This window comes from Sphaerodactylus townsendi, linkage group LG08 (assembly GCF_021028975.2).
Source record: "Sphaerodactylus townsendi isolate TG3544 linkage group LG08, MPM_Stown_v2.3, whole genome shotgun sequence".
Lineage (NCBI taxonomy): Eukaryota > Metazoa > Chordata > Lepidosauria > Squamata > Sphaerodactylidae > Sphaerodactylus > Sphaerodactylus townsendi.
In genome coordinates, this window is record NC_059432.1 from 61,281,534 (window position 1) to 61,295,596 (window position 14,063).

Here is a 14,063-nt window from a genome sequence, read left to right on the forward strand (position 1 = left end):
TTTTCCTGATTTTTTCCTCTATAAGAACATAAGAAAGAGCTTTGCTGGATCAGACCAGAGTCTATCTAGTCCAGCACTCTGCTACTCGCAGTGGCCCACCAGATGCCTTTGGGAGCTCACATGCAGGATGTGAAAGCAGTGGCCTTCTGCTGCTGCTGCTCCCGAGCATCTGGTCCGTTAAGGCATTTGCAATCTCAGATCAAGGAGGATCAAGCTTAGTAACCATAGATCGACTTCTCCTCCATTCTGTCCAAGCCTCTTTTAAAGCTATCCAGGTGAGTGGCCATCACCATCTCCTGTGGCAGCATATTCCAAAAACCAATCACACGTTGCGTGAAGAAATGTCCTTTTATTAGTCCTTATTCTTCCCCCCAGCGTTTTCAACGCATGCCCCCTGGTTCTAGTATTGTGAGAAAGAGAGAAAAAGTTCTCTCTGTCAGCATTTTCTACCCCATGCATAATTTTATAGACTTCAATCATATCCCCTCTCAGACATCTCCTCTCCAAACTAAAGAGTCCCAAACGCTGCAGTCTCTCCTGATAAGGAAGGTGCTCCAATCCTTCAATCATCTTCCTTGCCCTTCTCTATCCTCCAGTCCAGAGATTCTCTCCTTGAAACTGAACTTTATTCAGTGATGCTTTGTTTCCTCCTGAGGGGAAAAAAAACACAACTGATTGAAGTTGTTGTAAGGAAAAGCAGAAATTGGGGTGGGGGTGTCAGGACTTTTCTCCCATGTGCTTTAAATTTATCTCACCCCACTTTCGTCGAAATCTGGTGACCTGAGTTGGCTTTGCCTCAGTGTCTGAAATTAAGGATTGTTAAACTGTACAAAAACATTATCTCCGACAGGGGGAGCATCAGCTTTAGCTTTGTTTTCTCACGGCACATTCACCACAGAGCTGGCCTTCCAACAGATGATCTGGGAACAGAGTGAGAACCATAGTGTGTTGTTTATCGTGGAAACATGCCACATTTTAGTAGATTTACAAGCAGCTCATTGGAGTGCCTGATTGCTCTGCAGTTTTGCTTTCAGTCCGTATTCTTGTCGATATGTTCTCGGTGTAGCTCTTGCCGAGGCTGCAAAAGATTTTTTTTTTTCAGAGACGTGATGTGGGCCAAAGCACGGAAGATAGAAACCAGCTGTTGGGCAGCATTTCTCCCAACGGCTTGAAGAGTTCCAGCAGGCTGCATCAGCCCAATTGGTGACTGTCTTATAAAGGCTGCCTTGCAGTCATGCCAGTCACTGCTGGCTAAAGGAAAGCTTTAGTGGTGATGATTTTTCTGCTGACAATTCAATTGTGTTCATTAAGGCAATGTAAGAATATAAACAACTTCTTTCTGTCAGTTCCTGAATGGGCAAATTAACAGCTACTTCTGAAAACTGACATCAAGGGACAAAATCTCCCCCATTTCCAATACTTTGCACATGTTTTTTCTTTTAAAAATTGAATTTTTAGCTGATAACCAGCTTGTATTTCTTGAAAGTAATGCTTTCTGAATTAAGAAGCATCGGTATCCTTCATAGGCACTGCATGGTCTTAAGAATTCAGTTCCTTATGCTGAACTGATCCTTACAATGGAATCTTTCTGGAAGGCAGACCTTGGGTTTGCTAAGGGAAATAATAGGGAGGTAAAATTCAGGGTCACCCCAGGGGCCGGGGGAACTGGTAAGACCTCTGGTATGTGCTTTAAGTGTTGAGAGTACAGGTAGGGGAAAGTGTGACCTTTCAGCCCTGCCCTTAAAATGTTGGTTTCTGGTCACTTTTGGATTTGGAGCACATATTTGTATATTTACTTCCTGTATACCCTGCTTGTCTACCCTTTGGGGGCCCAAAGCAACTTTCAGTATTCTCAACATTTCAACATTAAAGTTTGTGACTGGCCCAGCAAGCTTCACAGGCAATTAGGGGTCTCTTGGATCCCAGTCTAATGCTCTAACCAGTATACCACATTGTATCTGGAGTTCCTCCTCCACTCCAAACTCACTTCACTCTTCTCCCCATCTTTTCTCGTGCACTGAAGAATAATTGTGTGAGGCTGCTAGTTTCCCCAGATGAAAGAGAAATTTGGAGGCAATTGCTACTCCAGCCTCAGAATTGGGAAGACAAGAGGCTTCTGACATCCTGGTCCTAAGCCTTCCCTAGACTGGCTCACTCTGACTTTCTGTTTTTCTAGGAGCTCAGTCCTTTTCTTCCTCTCTAGTTGGGTATAGTGCCTTCCCTTTCATAGGATTCTGTGACCCTGCCCTCACCTGGCCTTCTCAACCTGGGAAATTATAAAAGAAAAGGAAAACCTTGTCTGCCTCCCTGCCCTGCTTCTTCCCCTGACTGCTTAGGGCTGCCTCTTAGGTTCTCCCATCCTGGTCTTTCCCAAGTCCCAAGCTTGGCCTTGGCTTCTGACCACATCCCTCCCCACCACTGTCTGGCTCCTCCCGGTTTTCTTCTCATCAGTGAATCAGGCCTCCAGCTGCCCTCAGATGGGGTGGGATCAAGTCAGGGCCAGGCATATTGCTTCTTGTTTTATACTACTTCTCATTACTACTCACATTTCTGGCAATACTTTTTTCTCTCTAGTTATCTCAGCAGATGTGCAAAGGAAAAGTCACTCATGAACAGGCCAACTTGTGTTTGTATCCCACTTCCCCCTGTTTTTGAGGCATGCCAGCATAAAGAGAGGGGTCATTGTCTTGTTTCTGCTGCCCTTTGTGGATATTGTCTCTCTAGCTGCACAAAGCAAACTATTGTGATGTCCTTGAAGAGACCATGGAAAATATGCCACTAAAAGCAGATCAGCCCTTCTCCCATAAGCTGTATTTAAACCTTCAACAACAACAATAACCAAAAACACAAGGGAAGAGTTGTGTAAGAAACAGTATTTCTTCTACAATGTCCGTCTAACAAGCTATTTTCCTAGAGGCATTAGTTGCCATTTGATTTTTTGCAACACAGAATCTATTTGAAAATAAACTCACCATGTGCATACAATAGACCAACAGTGTGAAATCAAACCAAGATGCTAAATATCTCTGAATCCTATCTAAGAATCTAACGGGTGGGATAACGCACAGTTAGGTATGGCCAAAATATATTCGGGTGGAAGATTATACCTCATAAAGGAGTCTAAGGACAAACAACAGATTGTTTATGGATCTGTTCCATGTTCTGGATCTCCCAGGGATTTTTGAAACTTAATTTGTAGGTGCATGGAGGACCCAATCCAGATTGAGACCACAGCATATGGAGAGAAGAACCTTCTACTGTGGCAGAGAGCTGATGTTTGCCCTCTTAGGAAAATTCATGTGTACCTTTCAGTATATATACATTTCCCCAGCGAGGCAAACAGAGATTCCCCATGGCCTTGGAAAAAGTCAGGAAAACAATGCAGGGTCAAGCTTTAAGCCCGTTTCCCTGTGGGTTCACAATAACTCTAAGGTTGACTGCTCTGGATTGGAATATTCATGGAGATTTGGGGATGAAGCCTGGGGAAGGTGGGATTTGGGGAGGGGAAGGAGCCCAGCAGGGCATAATGACAGAATCTTCCCTCTGAAGCAGCTTTTCCCCCCAGGGTAACTGATCTAAGTAATCTGGAGATCAGTTGCAATATTGGGAGATGTTCAGACTACAGCTGGAGATTGGCTACCTTAGATCTGGTCCCCATATACCTGAGAATTATGCTTCAAAAAATCACTGGGGGCTGTGTGCATGGAACTCCTAGAGCTAGGATAGACTCAGACAGCGTAAAGTGAGGTTAGGCCTCCTGCTGGAGACAGAAAATAAATGTGACAGGAGATACTTGTCAGCACAACAACAGGAGCAACCTTAGACATTTACCTTGTAAAGGCTCTGCTGAAACTCATAAAGCATTGAGTTTCACAATTTTATTTTGTCAGTGCCTGCCTATTGCTGTGGTGATGGCACCTTCTGACACAAAACGCTGAGTATCTTATGTCAATGAAAGCCATTTTGCACCAGAGGATTGGATAGGTGCCAACAGAACCAAGTGGTAGGATCCAAACCAATGTCTGTTATGACCTAAAGCAGGAAATTATAAGAGCAAGGCCAAACAGGCCTATCCCAAAGTAAGTCCCATGTTCTTCAGTGAAGCTTAGTCCCAGGAAATTGCCCGTAGGAGTCCAGTCAAAATGTTTTTAGTTAAAACAGAGACATATTGGCATTAGTTGGAATATACAATATTTAGCTGGAATATACAATATTTAGCTGGAATATACAATATTTAGCTAGAATATTAAAATCCACATACATTTATGGCAACTAGAAAGAGAAGTCACAATTAATTTGAGCCTTCTGATATTAGATTGTATATTTCCAGACATTGTTCTTCACATAACTAATTACCTTTGACATTCTCACATTACAAATTGATTGAACTAAGAGCCATATTAAGCCACATGTGAGAAAATGCTCTAAATTGGCTTTGGGTCAAATAGGACAAAGATTGAGGTTAATCCTTACCTATTCAGCTGGTACAGCTAAATGACTGTTTTTGATGTTCAGATGCAATTACCAGAAGTGGGGCTCTAATCCAATGTTTACTCTTGGGGCTTGTTTAGAAGAGGAACCTGATGGCACTTGGAGAAAAAATAATGTGTGTGCAAGTATGTGTTCCTTATCATACATATTTATTTGCCAAATCTAAAACCGCTAAGATCATTAAGTGAGGGTCATTCACCATGTGATGAAAAGCAAACTCAGCAAAGCTGAGTAGTGGAGTGGAGGAGTGGGACTGCTCTGCAGCCAGGGGAAAAATAAAGCAATGGCCCGCAGCAGGCCCGGCTGTGTACCTCATCCATTAGAAGTGTCTGGCAAGCAGCACAGAATTTTGTCTCACAATTAGATAAAAAGCCTTTCCATTCTAAATCACTGTCTGAAGGACAGCCTGGAGCCTGAAATGCTGAGTTGAATGCACACAGGAGGTCAAGACTCAGCTCTGGAGGTTTGTAATTTATAGGTCTCAAGCATTTACACAGGAATGTAGGCTCCTGCTCAACGATATACTAATTCCGCCCCCCCCCTCCCCATTCCCCATCTAATAGATATTCCCTGAATGTTTGAATTACTGTGCAGGGCTGTGACTTCTTGGAATTACATGAAATGATCACAAGACGTATCTAAGGCCTGGGTCTCACTGAAGTGGTAAACTTGTGTCTAGGCTGTACCACTACAGACTTTTAGTATCCAAGGTAGTTGTTTTACTGTGATGCCATAGCCCTTCCCCAGATGCTGGTAGAATTCTAGCCTAGTCTTCTATCTGAGGCTGTTTCCGCACAGCCCAATAACAGCGCCCTAGGGACAGTAAAAAACCTTCCCTGGGGTGCTGTTCACACAGCAGGCGCAGCTGCATCGCAGTAGTGCCGTGCTCGTGCCGCCCAAGTGGCACAAAAATGCTGCTTTTGAACCTCGCTCGGGGAGTGAGGTTTTTCAAAAGCAGCATCTTCTACCCACTGCCATGTGAATGGCAGCAGGTGGAAGGCGGTGTTGTCCCTGCGCCGGCCCCAAATGCCTCCTTACTCCTTCTGGCTTCCGTCACTCTGTGGAGGCCAGGGGACATGCCTCCTGGCCTCCACCCCTGCAGTCATCACTCTGGCCATGGGGGCGTGTCCCCTTGTCTCCACAGAGCGATGGAAGCTAGGAGCAGGTAAGAAGCCATTTGGGATGCTGTTCGGCCGTACGGAGCCTGCTTCACCAGCTGCACAGCCAGTGGGGCCGTTTCTGTGAACAGCCTCAGGGCTTGCATCGGCGTGGTTCATGCCGATGCAGCCCCTCTACTCTGGCTGTTCAGAAATAGCCTGAGATACTAGGATTCCGTCTGCAGGGGAAATCATGGGAACCTCTCGCATCTGTCTGAAATAGTACAGCCATAACACAGTTATGGATCAGTGAGAGCTAATTCTTTTACCAAATAGTTTGAATCAATCATAGGATGTACTTTTTGACCAGCAATCCAAAAACATCATAGCTACTAGAAAGTCACATAAACTATGTTACAGTAGAACAAGACTCTACAGTCTTACACACATTATTTCCTGTTCTAGGCAAGGCCTAAGCATGAGGGGTGGGGATAGATACACTGTACCAGACCAGCGACAGCCACAAGTCCATTAGCATGATATGGTCTGTTAATGTCATTCTGGAAATGAAATAATTGTTTTCTTCCATAGCATTAGGTTGGGCAGGTGGGATGGCTAGGGAGAGCACTTGGATCCTGGTTCTAGATATGATCATGCAATGTTTCAAGTATTCTAAATTTTAATTAACAAATGCATTTTTAGTTTGAACCACCACACTGAATAAAATCTGGTTTTATTGTTCATCAGTTTGATAAAGTTAAAAGTTGCATTGGATGTACCCTCATAGTACCTCACACCACTTTTAACTCAGCACTTTCAGTGGAAGCACTTTACACACAGCATACGTGTATGCAAAGAATGGAAACAAGTGCACTAGCCCTGTACCACTTCCACAACTGAGTCAGCCTTGTCATCATCAGTGCTCACATAGGCATGTGTACAAACTGTATATGCATATTCTTTAGTCCCATGATAGGGAACACTGTTTTTTTTAACATTGTGTTCACTGGGACAGAACCTATATCCATGCAATTTGGAATCATGTAGACTAGGGATCCGTTGTCTTATGAAGCCTGTGGGCATTAGAATTGCCAACACAGGGCTGGGAAATTCTTGAAAATCTGGGGGTGGAACCTGGGGAGGGCAGGGTTTGGGGAAGGACCTCAGAATCTACCCTCCTAAGAAGTCAGCCTTCAGGGGAACTGACCTTGTAGTTTTGAGATCAGCTGTAATTCTAGGAGGCCTCCATGTCCACCTGGTGGCTGGCAACTCTAGCAGGCACTTTTGGAATTGTGAAAATGGAAAGTGGGTACCCTCACAGAATAGCTGCCATGGGGACAAAGTCCAATCACAAAATGTCTGCCAATTTCTGAATATTTTGAGGGCAGTTTCTGAATGTTTTGAGGGCAGCTGTGTTGGTCTGGAGTAGAACAGTTAGATTTGAGTCCAGTACCACCCCAGAGACCAGTAATAGTGTTGTTGCCCTTGAAAGTTCTCCTGGACTTGCATCTAGCTTTCTCTGAATGGATGCTTCCAGCGAAGACAAAAGTGATGCTTCCTTCCTCTTGTGGAAGGTATGGGAACTGCAGTTTTTCTCCTTTCCCCATCCTCACTGCAGCCCATTGATCCATGAGGCTATGATTCTACATGAGTCCTGCACCCTGGGTACCAACTTTCTTGAGCTGGATGGGACTTCTAAGGGGAGATGAAAGTAGAAAGTAACCATGGTCACCAGCACCTCCTACGTAGCTTGCTCCAACCAACAGACTCACCATAGAGTTGCATTTTCTCCTGCCCAGCATGGGTTTAATAATCTCAGAAATGAGTTCAATATCAAGAAGTGTGGTGGCTTGTGTATAGGCTTCAGAGGCAGGTTGCTTGATGAAACATGGACAACATTGTGAGTATAAAGTAGTGATATATTTTATTTAGGGAATTTTTTCCCCTGATCCTCTGTGGAACAACACCTGTATGGCTTTTCCCAGTACCTCTTCCACTGACTTCTTAGGAGTCCTGTTCAAGATGCCTCTACCAATGAGTTTATAAAAGAAAGTGATGAACAGCTCTAATTGATTCAAGAAGCCCTGCTTATTTGGGTGTAATGATTCTGTTCAGACCTCATTCAGAACCATGGTTTAATTAGACCAGTGGTGGCGAACCTTTGGCACTCCAGATGTTATGGACTACAATTCCCATCAGCCCCTACAATTGGCCATGCTGGCAGGGGCTGATGGGAATTGTAGTCCATAACATCTGGAGTGCCAAAGGTTCGCCACCACGGAATTAGACTATCTATGGTTAATGTGGTCATCTAAACACAAGCGCCTCCAGTATGATTACATAGATTTTGACACCACAGTTTGAAGTTGGTTTCTTAATCTCAGTCTTAACTATGATTCATCTGCACGTGTAGCATCATGGCTTATTTCTGTCTTGCTGCCTGATGTCACCTTCACAAAACAGGCTAAGATATGCCTGGGTCTTTGGGATGGAGCAGGGATGATGAATCCAGGTTTTGTCAAAGCAAATAAGAATTTGAATTATCATCTACAGTCCTGGTTTCATAAACCATGAATTTGCATTGTCATAACTGAAGTTATATGTAACTAGGTATTAACAGACAAAAGGTCTATATTCTCATTAACCGTGGAGTTCTGTGTAAAATTACTCGTGTCTAAACCCAATTATTTCAGTAGCTTTAGGTTACATAGAGAACCTACATAGAGGACCTCTCTGGAAATCACATTCATTGCAAACAAACCAGACTGAAATCACTTTAATTGCCATGGTTTCTGCCAAAAAAACATAGGGCTTATAGCTTTGTGAAGGTGCTAAAAATTTCGTTACAGATTACTAGTCCCTGCAAAGAACCACAAAAGAAATGTTGTATGTGTTCAAACAGTGGATGCAATGACTGTTGTTTTTATGATGAACTCACATTTTTACTATGAATCTGTAAGAACAGTGCAATAAATAATGAAAATGGTACTATTGCTCAGTGAACTGTTTTTGTTTCTCTGCCTGTCATTATTTACATTCAATAAGAAATGTGCCACTTCAGAGAAAGCAATATCCTTCCTCATTCCAGACACAGTGAAATAAAAGTCCTTTTTGTTTTGACACAAGGAATAATTTGAAAATTGGCTCACAAAAGATTCAGGCTGCTCTACAGGGCAGATCCTTGGGTGAGGTAAATTGCCTTTTGTAAAGAAATTTCTAAACTGATGGGATAAACAGGGCAAAGCAAAACCAGATGGAGCAGGACTCTTAAGCAAGACCTTATTTTTTGTCCTTCATCTTTCCAGGAAAAAGCCAACAGTAAACATGCATGTTGCATATCCAAGTGCTAGATGACCTATTCAAAAGAAGGTTGTTTGGTTTTAATTGATACCCCTGCTGACCAGGGCCATCTGATGTGTTCTTCCATATTCACTGCACTTACCTTGAGGTATGGCTCCATTCCCTGTACCCTAAAGCCATATATTTTAGCCTAATGCAATAATGATCTCATCAAGTCAGTGCTCAGCCAGCATCCAGGAAAGTAATACAATCTCAAAAATGAATAAAAGTCATCAGGAAAAGTGGCCACTGCTGACTTTCAGTTCTGGCATTTATATTGAGCCTTTAGCTGATTTGGTGCAACATCATTTTCTCTTATACCAACGGATTCCCTTTTCCCTTTGTATTTCTTTTTGAAGTTTATCATCTTTACTATAATTTTGCTTGGGAATAAGTCTTGTTGAACTCAGTGTCTTTTGGAGCAATGGTTTCACTTTCAACACATATTAAATTGTAGAATTTGAGCAGTTAGGCTTCTGAATATCTTCTTAGTGTTGCATTTTGTCCCAGCTTTTTATTAAAGAGCTCAGGGTAGCATATATTCCCATTCCATTTTATCCTTGAAGTGACCTTGAAAGTAGGCTGGGCCATATTGTTGTCCTTTAAATATTGAATAAGGCTGAATTGTGTTGTCCACACTGGGTAATCCTGTTAGGAACGATTGCTATGGTGCTGACTCCAGTAACGTATGGATGTAGCCCTAATGAGCTTTACCATCAGATTTGAGTCTCTCATTCTACCATAATATCCTAACCATAGCACCACTCTGGTTGTCAGAGAAGCATCGCTTCTATACAGCCCCTTCTCTTCAACTTGGACTCTTTCTCTGCTGTCTTGTTTATCAGAGAGGACTTCAGAAATTTCTCTCTCTTGTTTTTGCTGCAGGCAAGGAATTTTGGACTCTTGGACTTATTGTCATCTCAATAAAGGTCATTCTGAGTCTATGGAAAAACTCAACCTAAATTGTGAAGGGACAAATTCATGTAAAAAAGGCCCCACAATACTGTAATTTAGTTCAGGAAATGAATAGGATACTTCTTACAGTTGTTTCATAGGGTTTTGTCTTGGAAAATGGGAGAAGGAATGCTGGAAATGTCTTTATATTTCAGTTTTAACTATTTATGAACATAAGACAGAAATTAAGTGGTACATTACCATTAGGCATAATATTATCCGCTGTATTTGATGATAAACATGCATTCTTAAATGTTAATTCTTAAATTCTTGCCAATCATTTACTTGGATGATCATTTTGTGGGGGAAGGAGTATTTTCATACTGATTTTTTTTTAAATAGATGACATTAGTTTAATGACATTCTTCTCCACTTCTGTGTGTGCACGTGTAACCTCAGCTTGTGAGTTCTGTGAGGCAATACTTGGAAGGAGTTGCAAAGAAACTAAATTTAAAACAAAATGGTTTACTTTCTTAACAAATAACACTTTTAACATTTAACACATTACAGTCCTGTTAAGTTGCAAGTTCAAGTCCTTATATTTACAGTCTACTGATATTGCCAAGTCCAATTCTTCTTTGCAAGTGGGTTGGCTCCTGAAGACTCCAAGGGCTTGATGAACAGGATTCATCATGATGAAGGTTTCCAGGAGAACTCTCACCCATTACAACCACAAAAGCCCTTAACAAGGTGTTAAGGGCTTATACAAATCATGTTCCAAGTTTGGTAGCCTTTTCTCCTCCAAACTACATGAGCTCTGCAGCTTCCTGCTGCTTTGAGTCTCCACCCCTTTCTGGGTCAACCCATTCTGAGCATGGGTGTTACACATTCTCATGTGATGCCCATCTGAAATAGAAGAGCAGAGCAAAAATTATTTCAATAAAATATAGCAAATTATCTCCAGTGAACCTTAACCATTTACATGCCAAGTAGGATAAAGGAAATAGTGAACTACATGGTTCCCATGGTATGATTGACGGATACATGATAGAACAACCATGTTGAAGATAAGTCAATAGAGGCCACTTGAGAATACCATGTGAATCACCTTGAATTACATAATGAAAGAAATGATATAAATATAATGCATTAATAATGAAAATGCATGGGTCACAAAAAAGTAATATCAGGGATGAATACAGTTGCACAGAAATAATTCTTTTAATTCTACTTGATTCACTACTTTATTCTTACTCATTACTTTCAGTGATCCTAGGTCCTTTAACAGCTCTTCAGACTAAAATCAAAAGCTCCTTCTGTGTATATGAATAGCATAGATAGCTTGGTACCATTTTATCTCTGAGATATTCTGGGAATGTACTGGATAGTAAAAGTTGAGTACTGATGGCAACTGATTGAAGTAATCAGCAGCCATGCTAGTTAATATCTACCATCCATTTAGATGCACTGTTCTTTCAGTGAGAATCTGTAGTTTGCTATTCACCCTCTTTCATACAGGTGTTTCAAATAACAGATAAAATGTCTAACTTCTTATCCTGTTTTATAGAATAACTTATGCTTCTCCATTCCTCTTACTCATAGGATCATAGATGAGAATGATCGATCTTACTGAAAATTATAAAATACAATGTATTCTTTGTCTACTTTCTTCCTGTAATTTCAAGGCATTTTGAAATTTTATAAAAATGTATTGTAAAGTGTACACTTGAAACCCTGTATACTATAAAATGTACACTTGAAGCCCTGTTTAGACTTAAACTTTGCTTGATTGTTTACTGATAATTACCACCTTAAAAGTGTCAGATTTTATATTTTTGTAGATAATATTTTGGGGGGGTAGTAAATAGGGTAGTTGTTAATAATTAATGGAGATTGCTTCTGCTAATACAGCTGAGATTTGCTCTCTGAAGTGCTAGAAACATAAGGCTGCTAATCTAAAAGTGGGGCCTGGAATTGTCCCAGAATTACAACCTACCTCCATACTACAGTAACACTGGAGGTAGTGGCAGCTTTGGAGGGAGAAATGGAACTCGTAGAATGGTTTCAAAGAGTGGATGCTCTAGAACTTTCATATTTCCTGTGGTACACCATAGAAGCTAGAAGAAACAGACTGATTATTGATTAAGACACCAAAGTCCTGTAGACACTTCTTGGTCACTGAGAGAGACACAGGGCTGCTACTGGCTGAAGTCCTTCCATGGGTCTTCAGAGAAGATGTTTTTCTCCTTAGTGCTGAAAAAAAAAAGTAAAGAGGAAATTGAGATTTTTTTTAAAACAACAACATATCAATAACAACCAGTTATACTAGAACAAATGTTTAGTACCATGGGGTTACTATGACATACAGAGCATATCCATACAGAAGTCTACAAGTGACGTATCGTGGTGACAAGGTAGGGAAAAGTGATACAAGGCAGCAAATTTAAACTTTAAATTTGAATTGTAGTGGGAGGTGGGTTGGAGAAGCTTTCTTTTGACTCAGATGTAATGTTCCTGGAATAGAAATAGCTACCATGAAATGCGTTACCTCTATCAGGCGGTTTAGCCCCAAGAGCTAAAAGTTTTTGGTACTTGGAGGTAAGAGAACCACAAAAAATTGGTAGTGTGTATGCAGTGGTGGGATTCAGCAGGTTTGCACCACTTCGGCAGAACCAGCTGTTAAAATGCCTCTTGTATTCAACTAATTATTAAATTATTTAAATCCCACCACCGGAACCGGTTGTTAAATTATTTCCACCACTGTGTGTATGTGTTCCTTTAATGTTATACCAGTTATACCAATCCATTGAGATTCCTAGCAAGTAGCTATGCAATTTTGCTAAAACCACATTGACTTCTTTAATACTGAGTAGGAATGATTGTAAAAGTATAAAACACTCACACACAAATGGATTTGTAGTATTGTAAATATAAAAGCAAGTGGAAAACAAAAGAAATCTACTGAGCATTATGTTGATGACATTTGCAGGTCCAGCAGGGGAAAAAATTATTGAGCAATTATATTGATAGACAATCATTTGAACACATTCCTGAGAAATACATAGTAAATCTTGATGAAGTTCATCATGACTTCATAATTTAAAATCTGGAAGGGCAAGCTCTTAAGGAAATACCATTTTAGCTATTCTGTACTACAGTCCTGCTTAACAAGATCTTTTTTTGGAAGAAAGGACCCTTTCAACCCATAGTCATGCTTACTGGATCATAAGCAGTGAGAAAAAAGGAGTCATTTCCCTTGTATCAAAGAAGGATTTTTCAGTAGGATGACAATGTTAAATTGAAATAACTAGAAAGAGCTGCAGGCTGTTCAGATGCTAAATAGCTTGTAAAAATCCCAGGTCTGCGAGAATCACAAAATGCTGCTTAATGAAGCAAATGCAGGAACCTTGCAGGGAATGGCAGTACACTTGTGCCTATGTAGGAGAAAACTGATAAGGGGTTAAGTCAGCAACAGCACCACAAGAAGCTTGATTTAAAGAGGGGGAAATATTGATATCCTCTCCCTCCCCCTCCCTTGCTTGGATGGTCTGTTCTTCCTATGCATCACATGGGCTTGTTAGACTGTAGTGCTGCAGAAGCACCAGCTGCTGCTGATCAGCGGAGGGTGTGTGTGTGTCAATGCTTTGTGATCCCACACTTCAGTTTAAAAGAAGGGGAGACCACAATGTACCTCTGAGCAAGTGGGTGGGAACCTGGGACCCGCCTTTTGCTTCTCCTGTGCTGCAAGAGCTAATCATGTCTATCTGTTGTTGCCTATTTTTCAGGGATTATGGCTCCTCAAAAAGGAAATCAGGTAAGGGACTCTATTATTTTATCTTTTCTTGGTGTTCAGCCTAATGTGTAAACCCAGAATCAAAGTGTTTTGTGGCAGTTGTTCCTTTTTAAGTGTAATATAGTGGATGCTTAATGGATGATTTAATTTAGTGCTGCTACACCTTAAAGAAAATGATATCAAACAGATTTGTATCACTGAGCAGATCAAAATGCATATTTGAGCTGAAAATTTACCTCCTCCTTATTCTCTGAGATCTATTTACTTGAATGGATACTTAAAAATCTCCAGTTCAAGAATATAGCTGTTTCATGTTTTGGCAACCTCTTGTGGTTCTGTAGTCTTCCTAAATGGACTCCAAGGCTGATTCCGCATGGTCCAAAAACAGCGGTGTGAAAACGGTGTGAAAACAGTATAAACCCTTTTACACCGTTTTAAACCCTTTTACA

The 14,063-nt window shown here is 41.2% G+C and overlaps 1 protein-coding gene across 7 annotated transcripts in view; it reads left to right on the forward strand.

Moving 5' to 3' along the window:
• SH3PXD2A (SH3 and PX domains 2A) overlaps positions 1-14,063 on the forward strand; it is a 294,236-nt gene that overhangs the window by 154,109 nt on the left and 126,064 nt on the right. For 6 of the 7 annotated variants that reach the window (XM_048505256.1, XM_048505258.1, XM_048505257.1 and 3 more), the window contains one exon: positions 13,607-13,635. In XM_048505256.1, coding sequence (XP_048361213.1) covers positions 13,607-13,635 — 29 coding nt within the window. Of the gene's footprint in view, positions 1-13,455; positions 13,636-14,063 lie in introns of those variants that run through there. The other variant, XM_048505259.1, reaches the window with a different exon arrangement.